This window comes from Rousettus aegyptiacus, unplaced genomic scaffold, assembly GCF_014176215.1.
Source record: "Rousettus aegyptiacus isolate mRouAeg1 unplaced genomic scaffold, mRouAeg1.p scaffold_m13_p_9, whole genome shotgun sequence".
Taxonomy (NCBI): Eukaryota; Metazoa; Chordata; class Mammalia; order Chiroptera; family Pteropodidae; genus Rousettus; species Rousettus aegyptiacus.
In genome coordinates, this window is record NW_023416312.1 from 102,182,642 (window position 1) to 102,196,741 (window position 14,100).

The window sequence follows — 14,100 nt, forward strand, 5'->3', positions numbered from 1 at the left end:
TATTAGAGGAACTGCCAGACTGTTTTTAGAACTCGATGCATCATTTTATAATCCCACCAGCAATGTATGAGGCTTCCCACTGCTCCACACCATTGTTAATGTGTTGTCAGGATCATAGAATATTAAAGATGGTAGAAAAATCAATTTCTCTAGCTTTTAAATAAGACTATAGTAAAGAACAGCATATAAGTTAAACAGTATGTCTTTAGATGGCTTCTTGAAGCAAATGAGAGTGTAAACACAAATGCAGACTCTGAAATGGCAAGGTGGAACTTTTAAGAGGCAATAATCCAGATGGTCAAGATGGAATATGCTTATATTTTTAAAAATATTATGATCAATATGAAAATATACACGTGCAGAAATTCCTAGAGATTTTACAGAACTCAGAAGACATGCGTACAGTCTTCTTAGGGCCATGGAACCCTGTTTAAGAGGTATTAGTTTAAAACAGAAAAAAAATTAGTAGATCTGTAGTCCAGATGAGAAGATAACCATCATAAACAATTTAAAACTGTGGAAGTAAAGCTTGGACTACAGCCCAGACCTCTTGGGTGACACATCGGTGGATCGCAGTACTTGGGCTGCACCCACTGATAAGAAACACATCTTCTTCTTGTTCTCACTGAGCAAAGACACACCAGCCAAATGAGGCACCTTGGTTCTTTGAAAGTAGAGGAATAAACACAGTATTTGAGTGTATTTATGTTTATTGGCTAATATGAAATATTTCCAGAGCATGATAAACAAAACACAACTCTATCAATAGTCACACATGCATATGGCTCAAGATCTAAGGAAATCTCTATATTATCCAGTTTATGCTGGAAAGGTAATTTAAATGTACCTACATTCAATTTAAAACACCTAAGACCTTGGTGGTGAGGCAGGCAGCGACTTGGGAGCCTGAGAGATTCCTTTCCCAGTACAGTTTGGTGGTGTGTTGGGGAGAGGCTGCTGCAGTATAGATACTCTTAGCTAGCCTGAGTCTGAGAAATTGAGAGGAGAAAGTTGCTCTCAGACTTATCCTTGTCAAAATCCAAATTCAAGGTGTACAGAGAGGAAAACAGTGAACCAAAAAACCAAACTCAGCAGCAGCCAGCACTTCCACACCCTTACAAACAAAACCAACTTTCTTTTGCTAGTTCAAATATAGACAATTATTATCTGGGCTCGGAGATATATCAAAAACATTTCTATTAAGTCTCTTTTGTGCTTTCACTGATCAATAACCCCCAAGTAGAAAAGACACATGACAGCAAGGTGCTGAAACAAAGATGCTTGCACTTTAAAAGCAATGAAAAGAAAATCTTTAAAAGCACTCTCCAGGAGCAAACGAACACTTGAGACATTTGGCCAAATAGCAATTTGAAAGGAGAAATACATACTTTACCTCACCTCTCCCCAAGGCACCTTAAAAAGCAAAGTCTAACTTCATTTCCATATTCCAATTGCCAACAGCAATTTTTAAACTTCAGAAAGTAAGTTAGAACCAAGGTGATTCTGGGCATGTTTTGGGATGGCCACACCAGCTAAGGGCCTTGCTCTTGGCTGGCACAGCTGCATACTGAGGTAGACCCAGCACCCAAGGCTGGTGTCTTTGCTGGTACAGGAAAGGTCCATAGTAAGAAGCTATTCAGGACTGGGCATGCCAACAGAACCTTGTAGTGACAGTGTTTATAGACACACTGTTGGGGAAGTTCACTACATGGCAGCTGGATTTCCTATAACGATGCCACCAGTGCCGCAAGGGTAACTGTACCATCACAAAGCAGTTGTTAAGGGAAAGCCTTGATCAGTACAGAAAGTCCTGGACTGGGAATCAGGAGACCTGGACAGGGCTGACCTCTGGCCCAACACAGCTACATATCTAATATGAGCTGGTTTCCTCTTCTTTAAAAGGCATACAATATCCCTGAATTCAGGGGCTTGTGAAAACAAAACAAGACCATGGGTGCAAAAGAGCTTTGTAAATGATAAAGTCTAGAACAGGCACAGTGAAGAGAGGCGACTGTGTTATTTGATCATCATAGTACTGTTATTATTACTGTGCTACGATCATGATCTTTCCAATAGAACAGTAATCTCAGACTTGGGCTTGAACCACTTCCAGGCACACGGTGACCTCTGAAGATCTAAGGCCTGCTCAAGCTGAATCATTTTCTGTTTGGGTGCTAGTTCTTATCCTACCATAAGGTGTAGATATGACTAATTGAAGCTACTGAGACAAGAATATAGTGTCGCAGAAAGAAAAGAACAGAACCTAAAGGCCAAGGTCTAAACCCTTGGCTCATACACATTTGCTTAACATCTGTATGAGGCCAGGCTGCTGGACACGGGCTTCTAATACGATTACTTCTAACCCCTGGTTCAGTACGATGGGACCTTTCTACTTTTTCTCAGGGTGTCCCAGGGGACCTTAATCAGCATTTATAGATAGACTACCTCCAAAGACGCACATAATGTGATTGAGGTCTTGCCATTGAGAGCACTTCTCTGCCAGGGCTAGAGCCTCGTGATGAAGCACATGGGCTGCCTAATGTAGTTAATTAACCAACAGGTACTTGTATGGAAGCAACTAGCAGTACAGCTTTCCAAAAGCCAACCAGATAATAAAGAATCCAGCCTCCAAGGAACTTTCTCCTGCCTGGTTGTGGGATGTGTAGGTAGGAGCTAAAGCAAAAACACTAAAGAAAGAATCAAATGGTAAGGGGTGGTGGGAGACCTGGGATCCAACTAACATGTCAATAGATATAGGAAGTGGGGCTCCTTTCTTCTCCTAATTCAGGTGCCCCTAAAGGAATTGGGAGGTGTATTTGGGGGCTATTTGGAGGTAGTTTGGGGAAATCAGGGCCCAGAGGGAAGGTTACCTTGGCTCAGACATGTTCTTTAAGTTTCCAAGGAGGCAAACCCCAGCCTTGTCCCCTGCTGGAGATGGAGAGTTATAGCACCTCAAATAAAGAGTGAGGCCCAGGAGTTTCCCAAGGACATTGCTTGCCCTGCCCTATGCTTCAATGCAGGGCCATCGCTCTTCAAACTATGTAAGACCTTCCAGCTGACTCAGGGAGTACAGTGAGTCTAGAGGGACCTGGAAGAAGGCAGAGAAAACTTTATAGGCCATGGAAGGTAAAAGCTACAGGGAGAGAAAAGCGAAATAAAAACAAAAATGAGAAACAAACAAAAACCCTTTCCATCTCTGATGTAGATGACATTGTATGCTATTTTTCAATGGAAGACTTCCTCAGCGGCACTTAATAGACTGTGGGGCCAGTGGCTTTTCTTGGTAGCAGGGAAGCACTGTTTTAATCAACCTCTTATATCACTTTCCTATTCTGTCCTATGCTCCTTATGATCTTTTAAGGGTTACTGAGGCAGTAGAGAGAAATACAACACCCCCACCTATCACACAACACCCCAACCTATCACTCTACCATAGCTAAGAACACTTTCTGCTCTACTTGCCCTTTACTGGCCTCTATACCGAGCCATGAGATGCACACTTGGGTCTGGGGGTGAGTGTATGGGGTGGGCTGCCTTTCCCAAATATGAATTACTTTGGGTAAGTTAATACTCCTTTTCTAGGCTTCAGTTTCCTCATATTTAAAATAGGCAAACATGTATAAATAAACTTTTTTTAGACTGTAAAGCACCGAAGTGTTATAAGTGACAGATTTGCTCCAATATCTATAATCTACCTGGTGGAAGCTTTTAAAGATGGGATAATTGCCCCCTTCCCACCTCTAAATTAAAATCTCAAGTCTTCCCCCAACTAAGATCAGGCACCCTTAAAATGAACTGAGGAAATGGGGGGTGAGCAAGTAGGATAGATGGTCCTACTGGCTTCAGCCTTTATCCCTTCTCTTCAAACCCCAGGGGCAAAAGGAGATAAGACAGACAGGTAGAAAGAGTCTTGTCTGACCTTGCAGCCTTATTTTTTACCTCTTGAGGGTCAATGCTGAATGGAGTCTCTGAGCTTCCCACTGGGGTCAGACCAAGCAGAGAATGCGCATCCGGGCTGCCTGTGGACTGGGGTGGGGAAGCTGATGAGAAGGGAGAACAGGCCCAGTGGGAAAAGATATTACCTCATTTACACCCTAGCATAAGGGTCTTATTTGTCTCCACCATTTTTCCTCCCAAAGAGAGTTATTTTCTGAAACAGATATGCCAGAAAACCAAAAGATTTCTATTCCAAAACAATGTCTTTCATAAAATGAAGATTTCAGTATATCAGAGAGCCTGTTAGCCTTGCTATTTAACTCTACATAACTTAGTTAAGGCCACTTTCTATCTTTGAGTCTCAGTTTCCTCATCTGTAAAGGGAGGATCGTAATCCTTGACTTGCCCACCTTAGAGTCTATGTAAAAATCCAATGAGATGATAGCTGTGAACGAATATTGCAAACTATAAAGTGCAGCACCCATATGTATAGTCAATTGCTGTCTTCCTATCCTAGGATAACAATGCCCTATCTCTAATCTTGGTTTTTACAAATTAAGTCACATTGAACATTCTGGACTCTATAGGCTGCTACTAAAGGAGACAGTTGCTCTACTCAGCTGAGCATTTTATCCTTCTACATCTGACCCACTGTGAGGGAGTGGGCATCAGGCCAAGTGGCCCATTAAGGACATAAGGTAGACTTAAAAATAATCCATGATGCTCACATCTGAGTCCTGAGGTTCTCTGTGACATCAGTCATGGAGAAAGAAATTCCATTCCATTCCGAGAAGCATGTAAAACTGGTGGTGAGAGATTAGAAATTGATTGGTTTTTCTGTAAACCAAGAAAGCACCAAGGATCTCTGAGCTGCCCTTAGGGTCAGGCCTCATGGAGGACCTTAGATTGTCAGTGTTCCCCATACAGATTTCAGGAGCTTCAGTGTAACCCCAACATCCAAAGCTCTGAGCTCTGAGTTTGTCCCTGGGGATCCAGAAACTCAATCTCAGGATTTGTAAGACCAGGCAACAGGAAGGAACAAAAGAGGCAACAGGAGGAGAAGAAGATAAATAAAAATGAAAGAAACTTCAGAAGTACCATTTTAAAGATCAAAAAGACACCGAGTTGAGTCTCCAGTGAAGAAGGGTAGAGACGTATAACTGGGGAGGAAGACCCTGGCAAATGAGTTAGCACCAGAGCTGTCACAGTCACAGAAGTATAGGAGATGAATGGGGAATCAATGTTTCTAGCCTTCTAAGGTGTGTGTGTGTGTGTGTGTGTGTGTGTGTGTGTGTGTGTGTTAGGGAGGGGGGCAGCACAGAGGATCTAAAGGGGGAAGGGTGTGATTTTCTCCCTTAAGTGCTTAGATGTATCAGTAGAGTACTGAGAGGCCATTCCTTCAAGTCCATCTGATCAAAGATGGAGGCAGTAAAACTCTACGCCATTCATTGTCATTCACTTCCCTCTCCTTTATAGTCAAGCTGAGTTAAGAACATGTCTGGTAGTCCCACGGCCAGGGAATCCAGTTCTCCAGGCTAGCTGGAATAGTGAAGCAAGAAATGATGCAGACCAGTCATGGGAAAACGGTGAATAATTGATTCTCTGGTGGGATGGGATGGGATGTGCCGCATCCATAGAGTCCTGGCTGTTGCAGACATCACATCCCAGGCCCCCGCTGCTGTTGTGGTATAGGAACAAGGCAGGAAAGTCCAGGGAGAAGACCTGGGCAAGGCTTCCAGGAGCCCAAGAGACCTAGGGAGGGAGCAGAACAAGTTAGAAACCTGTGGGGCAATCTCACTAGCCCCTTCTTCTCCCCATCCCTCAAAAAAAACTGGTTTAGGCCAATGGTTTAGGATGCAATACCAGAAATGCATCACCTAGCTGGGGAGACGATAGTTCTACACTATTCTGCAATGGTGAGAACATTCATCACGAAACTAGGTTAAGTTCTAAGCTTCACATACTTTAGAGGAACCAAAAGTGGTACTTTCCAGAGAGGAGGTGCTTTCTTCAGACTTCTTCTGGGATATCATAAGGAAGAAAAAGCAGATATGGTCTGTGTGGCCCAAGTAACAGAGCCAGGACCCACTGGTGGGTACTACAGGGAGACAGAAAGGTTTTCTTTACATTGAGTTCAAATCCACCAGTCATAGTTGCAATATACATTGGGCAGTAGTGAGCTCATGGACACCGCAAGTATGTGAGCAAGGATGAAACAAAAACTTGGTGGGAATATTAGAAAAGGGACTCAAGCATGGAGTGGAAGACTTGGAGGGTAGGTTGGACTAGATGACTTTGAAAGTATTTAGGATGACTGTTTGATAATAGTCTTGGCTTTCATCTGCATATCACTCATATTTTCTTAGGTAGGATGTTGAGCAAAGTGTATCATAGGGGACCTGGACAATACCTTAGCTGGAGAAATAGACAAACGGTGGTGAAAGGTAGTTGATTAGTTGAAAAGTAGGAATCTAACCAGCCTCTTGCCTCATACTGCCTCCCATGAGTTATACCTTTGAGAAAGCAACACTGGCTGTGGAACAGTCATATTGATAGAATTGACAAACTCTGAATTGGAGCCTCCAAACCTGGGGTCCAGCTCAGTTCTGCCGCTGATTTACTCCATGACTGTGACTTTGAGTAAATCACTTTCTTTCTCTCTGTCTCAGTTCCTGCCTCTCTGAAATGAGACTAACAAACCTGGACCTGCTTACTAGGAAAGGGATGTTATGAATATCGGATGAGTGTAGTGGATAAGAAAGGATGAGTAAATTGTGATTGAGGGTGGTGGAAGAAAAGAAAAACATGGGTTAAACATCTCTAATGCATCAGATACTGGAAAAGGCACTTGCACATGCGTTCTCATTCAACCCTCACAAGAACTTAGGTGGTGAGCAGTGCTTTTTACATCTTCCAGATTAATGGCTTAAGGTTTAGAGGGGTAAAGGAATTTACACAAGGTTCACATCACTGTTAATGAATAGAGGTACATTTGAAATACACAGCTCTCAGATGCTAAAGGCTACATAGTTTTTTACTGTGCCATGGTGCTTGTACACATGAGGGGAGCTAACTGAATAACTAGTATATAGTGGGGCACTGAGAGAGCTTGTAAAAGGCCAAGATAGAGAGATTGGTGTCTCATCAACCCAGCTAGCTCCTTGACAGTTGTAGGGCCAGAAATGTGATATATAACTAGCTCGAAAGACTAGCATCACCACTGCTGTTCTTCCATCCACCAGTGTTCCTAGCTCACTGTTCCTCCACCACTAGTCCTAGTGAACCGCAGTCCTCCAGAGGAGGATTCCTTGGGGGCAGCCCCCAATTTCTGGTATTTCTTCCCCACTTTTCCAGCTCACCTCAGTAAAGTGAAGGGCTGGGGACTTCAGAGAGCCCATTGAGTTCCAGCCTGTCTCCAGAGCTTTCAGCTGTGTTCCCCCCCAAGGTCTCAGCTCCAGCACTGGAGGCAGAGCTAGAAAACTTTTGCAGGTCGAGTTCTGTGCATTCGATGGGAGTGTGGACCCAGTGGGAGGGACTCTCTGAGGCGCAGGAGGACATGCAAAAAGACTCCTGAGTGGGAAAGCCACGGGTCGAGCTGCGGTCGTCATCCAGGGTGGGGTTAAGTGGCTGGGTCTCAAAGATGCTTTCACCCAGTGGGGACTCAGGACTGGCCTCCTGGCCAGGTGGCACAGGGAAGAGAGAGTCCTCCTCCGCTGCCTCGTCGGCCTCAAACTGCAGCGAACCTCCTGCAACTCGAAGCAGAAAGCCACTGGGTCACCCGAAGGCAGGGGCTCCTCTCAGCAGGGCACCTGGTCCTCAGTGCAAAGTAAGGAAGGGTCCAGGAGCTAGCACTCCCCTTCCCCTCCATGAGGACTGGAGCACCTAGCACCAGACTGAGATGACACAGTTGAGAAACACACTTACGTGGGGGATCTTATTAAGGCTACCTGGTGGTGAAGCAGGGAAAAAAATCAGTTTCTCCAGAGAAAGAAATTCCCCTTCACGGGATGCAGGATCTTGACACCCAACCTCTATGATCTTCAGCTTCTGGCATTATGCCCATACATGTGTTATGTCATATGGCAAAAGATACTTGCAGACGGATTAAGATTATGGACTTTAAAATAGAGACATGACCTATGGTGGGCCCAATGTGGTCATGTGTGTCCTTAAAAGTGGAAGAGGAAGGCAGAAGAATCAGAGAGAGAGTCAGAGAGATGTGTCATCAAAAGGACTCAACCCACCATTGTTAGTTTTGAAATGAAATGTGGTCATGAGCTGAAGAATTAGGTGGTCTCCAGAAACTGGGAATGGCCCTCAGGTAACAGTCAGCAAGGAAATGGAATCTCAGCCTTACAAAGGCAGGGAACCAAATTCTTCTGTCCTCCTGAATAATCAAGGGAACAGATCCTCCCTCAGAGCTTCCGTAAAGAAATACAACCCTCTTGACACCTTGATTTCACCCTTGTGAGACTCTAAGCAGAAATGTAGCTGAGCCCACAAAGCTTCTACTCTATGGAAATGGTGAGATGATAAATGGGTGTTATTTTAAACCATCACATCTGTGGAAATTTGTTATGACAGTGGTAGAATAGCAGTACATTCCCCATGCCTAAGTCTGGCTTGACATCAAGTTACAAACTGGGAGCCTGTAGGATACGTGTTTGTTTGACCTATACATTATGCTTGTAGGCGTGTGTGTGTGTGTGTGTATGTGTTTAAATTAGAACTCATTTCTGGGATTTAAAACTGTTTTGTATGAAAATACAAACTTTTGGCCTCTTGAAAATCCGGAAGATTGCAAAACATTGACTATCCCAACACGGTAACAAACAGCTGGAGCTGAATGGTACATTCCCCTTTGGAGAGCAGGAGAGCTCTTCACCTACCACAGTCCCTACTCCTCGCCTGGGCCTTATATAGGTTCTCATCCACACACTAATCTCTCCTACACAAGCCTGGCATGCACATCAGCCAGCGAATCCTGATAAACACCTGAATGAGAAAATGTGTAACCGTCATTCCCTTGTGGAGACCCTGAGGGAGCTGCTTGCACTCATCCCCAGGAAAGGGCACTACGTAATTACCCTGCGGGCAGAGAAAAAGCATGGAAGGGCTACCTATATCTCCTCTTGAGTCAAGAAAAGGGAGAGAGACAGGCGGCTCTCAGATGGTGTCTTGTCTTTCTGTGCCCTGGGCCCCGAATGCTTTATTACCCATATTTCATGCCCGATGACTAGGCAACAGCTCTTATTTGAGAAACAGGCCTCAAAAGTCAGACACAGAATGGTCTCTCCTGGACCACAAGGTTCCAAAGAATAAAGGATAGAAAAAGAGAGTTCGATAAGGGCTGTGAAAGAATAACAGTTTCCTCTTGTGTCCCTGAAGCCCATGAGATGCTAGATTCATATCAAATTACGCCAGGGATACAGCAAAACATATCCATTAGGCTTTCTGGAGATTGGCTGTCAGACCCTAGACCCAAACCGACCAAGGTGGGTCTACGTCAGAGGCATCTTCTCACACAAATCAAGACAGGTTAAAGCTGTGTTGCCTTGGGTCCAGGACCCGGTGGGCTGAGGGGGGTCCTGCACACCCCTGCTTCTAGTAAACCTTATCTTCCCCATTCCTTACTACATCCACATCATTGTCTAGCCTGTGTGCCTGTCGTGGTGTCTCTGCCTAGCTTTCAGTTCCTTCAATGACACTGAAGGTAGATTGAGCCTCAGGTACTCTTGGCTGGAGTTCTAACACCTTGTCTGGCCATGGCTGGCCATCATCCCTTGTCCCTCTTCTTTGTCCTCCATGTCCTGGATATTCTGGCCCACAATCTTGGCTGATGGCTGGAGTTGTGCTGAAAACACATTACAATGTGAGTCCTGGCTTAAATATGGCCTTCTGGAATTTCCCATGGCCAGCTCCTAGTGCCTGGGCCAGACCTCTTTGAAAATCAGTATTGTCATGGCAAAAAAGTCCAGGTTTACCAACTCCTCTGTGGACACTGGGCTCTCAGTTACCAATATTTGGGTTATTACTATACTAATAACAGTTACCCAAGACCTTACCTGCTTTTATTACAGTCATCTCTCAAATCCATCCAGCCTTCCTTCATTCCTGACATGTTCTGAAATCTGTACCTACTAGTACAAATGAAAAATTGGAAAAGAACTTAGAAGCCCACTACTCTAACTCCATCTATCATTTTTAAGATTCTGGAGAAAGAGTCCCAAAGAAGCCAGATGACATATCTAAAGTTACACAGTGATTTAGAAGTAGTTATAGAACTTAGCTCTGCAGATTCCTTTCCCAAGGGTTTTCCCATGATGTTGTATTCTTTGAGGAACCCCTGTACCTTAGTGAACCAGGTCCCATGAACTGGCAGGGCTAGCCTCAGCTGACTCTGAGGTCCTATGCTTTCTATTGCCACTTGCAGAGACTGCACCCCTAGGGTTTTCCAGCACTGCATGGAAGGCCTATTAACACTCACCCCCAGACAACACGTCTCTTCTGCTAATCAGGGCCTTGTTTCCAATTCACCCTTACCATGGTGGCAATGTCTGAAGAACTGCTTGCGGTAGAGGAAGAAGAGCCCCAGGAAAGCCAGGGTAAACACCATGAGCAGACTGCTCACCAGTACGACAAGTGTGGCCTCCTGAGGGGGCACCGTGAGTATGTCTGCCTTTACTAAGCTCAGTCGGAAGGCACCTGTGAGACAAGAAAGTGGGGGCGGTCAGTAAGTGCATTAGTCCACAGGAAGCCCACTATGGGACCAGACTTCCTCAGAATGTCATTTTCTCATAGGCCCCTCCCCAATTAGGGCTGCCATGCTGGCTTTACTTCCTTGCCAAGCAGGCAAAGGAACTAATTGGTGTGGTGCCAATTAGTACAATTATTTGAAAACACACAAATCCTGTGGTCTTTCATGTCACATCTAGCTATGTAACTGAGACAAATGGAAACAAATAAACTGTACATGGTTAGGGCACAGGATAACAAATCACAATATAATCCTGCGTTGTAATATCATTATATAGCACTTAAAATAAAAGACCTATATGGATTCATATAAATAATCTAGAGGGGAAAAGCAAACTGGTGAAAGAGGGTATATAGCTCAGTGTCATTTATATAAAACATTATAAAATATAAAATAATGACATATACTGTGTATGAATATCTACATATATCACAGAAGAATACAGGTATTAAAACATAGCTGGAGAGTGTGGTAGTCAGAGTGCTCATCAATTACTCACACACTTCCCTGCATTTCACACTACTTCTTGCCAAAGGACTATAAGGGGAATTAATGGGTGTCACTTAGAGACTGATGTAGTTAAAAGCCAGTATGTCATCTCCATCTCTTTCCCTGTCCCATGAACCTAGAAGCCATATGTCTTGATGGTATAGCACAAGATGAAGGAAGGCCTTTACATAGTGAAAAACAACCTTTTATTCTATCAAGTCACTGAGATTTGGGGTTTGTGACTGTAGCATGGTCTGCCAACAAGATACAGACAATTTCATGATAGTGGCTGCCTCCAAGGATGTAGAAAGAAAATGGAACTCAGAGAAGATTAAAAATGAATTCCATTAAACCTGTGGAATCTTCGTTCTTTAAAAAATCTGAAGCAAATATGTAAAATGCTAAGATTTATTAGATATGGATGATGTGTGACTGAGCACTTTTATTCTTATATTTTCTGCATTTTAAACCTCTACATATTAAAAATATTTTATATTTTATGATTTAAAGAAGATATTAATAATTTAAAAAGAATACATGAGTAGATATACAGACGATAGATAAAATCAGAGATAGATGGACAGATAAATGGATATTGTTATAGGCATAGACTAGATCCTAGTGCTTCATTCAGACTTTTAATAGTCCTAATCCTAAGAACGAGGGACTCATATAAACTTCATATCATTGTTATCATCATCATCATCATCATCTGCAAGTGTACATATGTTATAATTTATAAGGTGCTTTCTTAATCTAATATTTCATTAGACCTAGATAGCCAATCCAATAAGGTACTAAGAACAATGATTGCCATGACTTATATATTTTTTTAAGATGAGAGAAATGAGGTTCAATAAATTTCAATGATTTACAGAGGGTTATGCAGATAATATATTGTGAAACCAGGATTCAAATCTAACTGGTTCCCTTGTCAGTCTACGAGAAAAAGTACAAGGGGCAGGAGAAGTTCTCACTACCCGGTCTTGCTGCAGCCCAATGGGTTGGGGAGGAAAAAGAAAAAAGAGAACTGGATACACACATTGGGCCTCAGAGGTGGGAGTCTGCCTTGTGCATGGGATGCACTCTTCGTCCTGCAGGCCTCCAATGCGTGTCTTTTGGTAGAACCTGTAGTCAGAGCAACAAGGAATGGCAAGGTGATGGAACAATCATTGCCCTTAGATTGGTACTTCCTGAGACCACGGGCAGCTTCCAGGAGTTTTGCCCTCCTGGAAGCCAACACCCACCACCACCTCTTGAGTTCTCTGGCACTGTATCTGACTCTGGATCAGAGTCTTACATACTCCACTTCTTGCCCCTTTACTCCACTCTATAGTCAAAAGGGGAACTAGTCTCATAAGAGAGGGGAGCACTGCTTTGACCCCAAATGCTCCTTAATCTCTTGTAGGTCTACAATGAGATTTACCTTTGGGCCTGAGCTAAGCATTCCGACATGAAGATACAGCTGTTGATACTCATCTGTGGCTGACTATGTGCTAAGCACTTTAGAGGGGAAGCTTGGGAAGACACTGTTTCTCCCTGGGAGGAGTTTCGACGCATTATGATATGGACACTTAGAATACTTCAGCTAGGCTCTGAGAGATTAGGTTGAGAGAGACCTCCAAGGGCTAGAGAAGGCCTAGAAGAGTCTGGCTTCATACAGTGGGCTCACCTGGGCAGACAGTCCCCACAAACAGCATTAGAGGTAGCTGTACAGTTGGCTTTCTGGATACGGTTGATGACGGCACAGGTGATGCAAATCTGACATCTCTGGTGGCCCCAGCTGCTTTTGTATCTGCGGGGAGGGCAGGCTGTGCAATGTGCATCTCCACCCTCTCCATAACCACAATCCTGCAGAAAAATGGGGGTCACATACATTGCTCCACAGGAGCTGGAAGAGAGGATCAGCCACGGGACGAGTAGAGATCGCCTAGGGTAGTGTTTCACAAACTGAAAGCTGCAACCCATACCAAGTCATGAAATCAATTTCCTAGCTCGCATCTAGCATTGTAATTTGAAACAGGACAAAACACAATGAAGATGTAAGATAGCAGAGTGCAGAGAGTATACTAAAGCTAGGTATTTACATCAGTCAACAGGGGCTAGGTTGTGTTGTGGCAAGAAGCAAACTCCAAATCTCAGTGTCATAAAATAATAAAAGTTTATCTCTCACACCACTTGTCTCCCAGAGATTTCCTGGGGCTCTGCATTGTATTATTGTCACTGGGTTACTCAGGGTGTCAGAGGCTTCATCTTTGTGCTACTATGCTTTGAGCATCAGGAAAAAGTATATTTTGAACTGTGCACTGGCTCTGAGCATTTCACTTTGCTCACATATCCAGACTACACACATCGCTTGATCATTAGTGACTACAAAAGTCCAAGAAAGTGCAATTCTACAATATGCCAGAAGGTGGGGAGCTGGAAATATTTCATAAATAGCTTTAATCACTACCTACCTCTCAGTATTTTGTGAATCTTTTACAGATAAAATACATATATGTGTTGGGTTATAATGAGAAATTTATTTCTTACTGTTGGTGAAAAATGTTTGAATGCCATTGGTATACTGGAGAGATGAATGATCTAGCTGGCTCTTGTCTCAGGTCCAGTATCGACTCAATGTGACTCTGGACAGTCCCTCTCCATTTTGGGTAATCAGAGGAGTCTGAAATAGAGTCTCTAAATATTCTTCTAGCTCTGACATTCTAACTTGGAACAAGGCTCCTGACCTGATATGTCATGGCTCGTTATCAAAGACACAACTCTAGTTATCAATGGATATTAGCTATTTGGTAGTTGTGGCAGAAGCTGGCTGGTTGGTTGTTCACCAAACTTATTTTTCTTTCCTCCTGGAAATACCATAGCCCATAGTCCCTAACATCACTGTAATTAGGTCAGGCCGTGTGCCTAATTTC

General features: G+C 43.6%; 1 protein-coding gene across 11 annotated transcripts in view; it reads right to left on the minus strand.

The window, feature by feature from the left end:
• Nucleotides 1-692: 692 nt before the first annotated feature.
• The window catches only part of EDA2R (ectodysplasin A2 receptor), a 35,689-nt gene continuing 22,281 nt past the window's right edge, over nt 693-14,100 (minus strand). For 10 of the 11 annotated variants that reach the window (XM_016166297.2, XM_036227117.1, XM_036227111.1 and 7 more), the window contains 5 exons: nt 12,855-13,033; nt 12,225-12,310; nt 10,480-10,641; nt 7,296-7,688; nt 693-5,688 (listed from right to left, as the gene is read on the minus strand). In XM_016166297.2, the coding sequence (XP_016021783.1) occupies nt 7,297-7,688; nt 10,480-10,641; nt 12,225-12,310; nt 12,855-13,033 (819 nt within the window). In that variant the 3' untranslated portion in view covers nt 693-5,688; nt 7,296. The remainder of the gene's footprint in view (nt 5,689-7,295; nt 7,689-10,479; nt 10,642-12,224; nt 12,311-12,854; nt 13,034-14,100) is intronic. The other variant, XM_016166307.2, reaches the window with a different exon arrangement.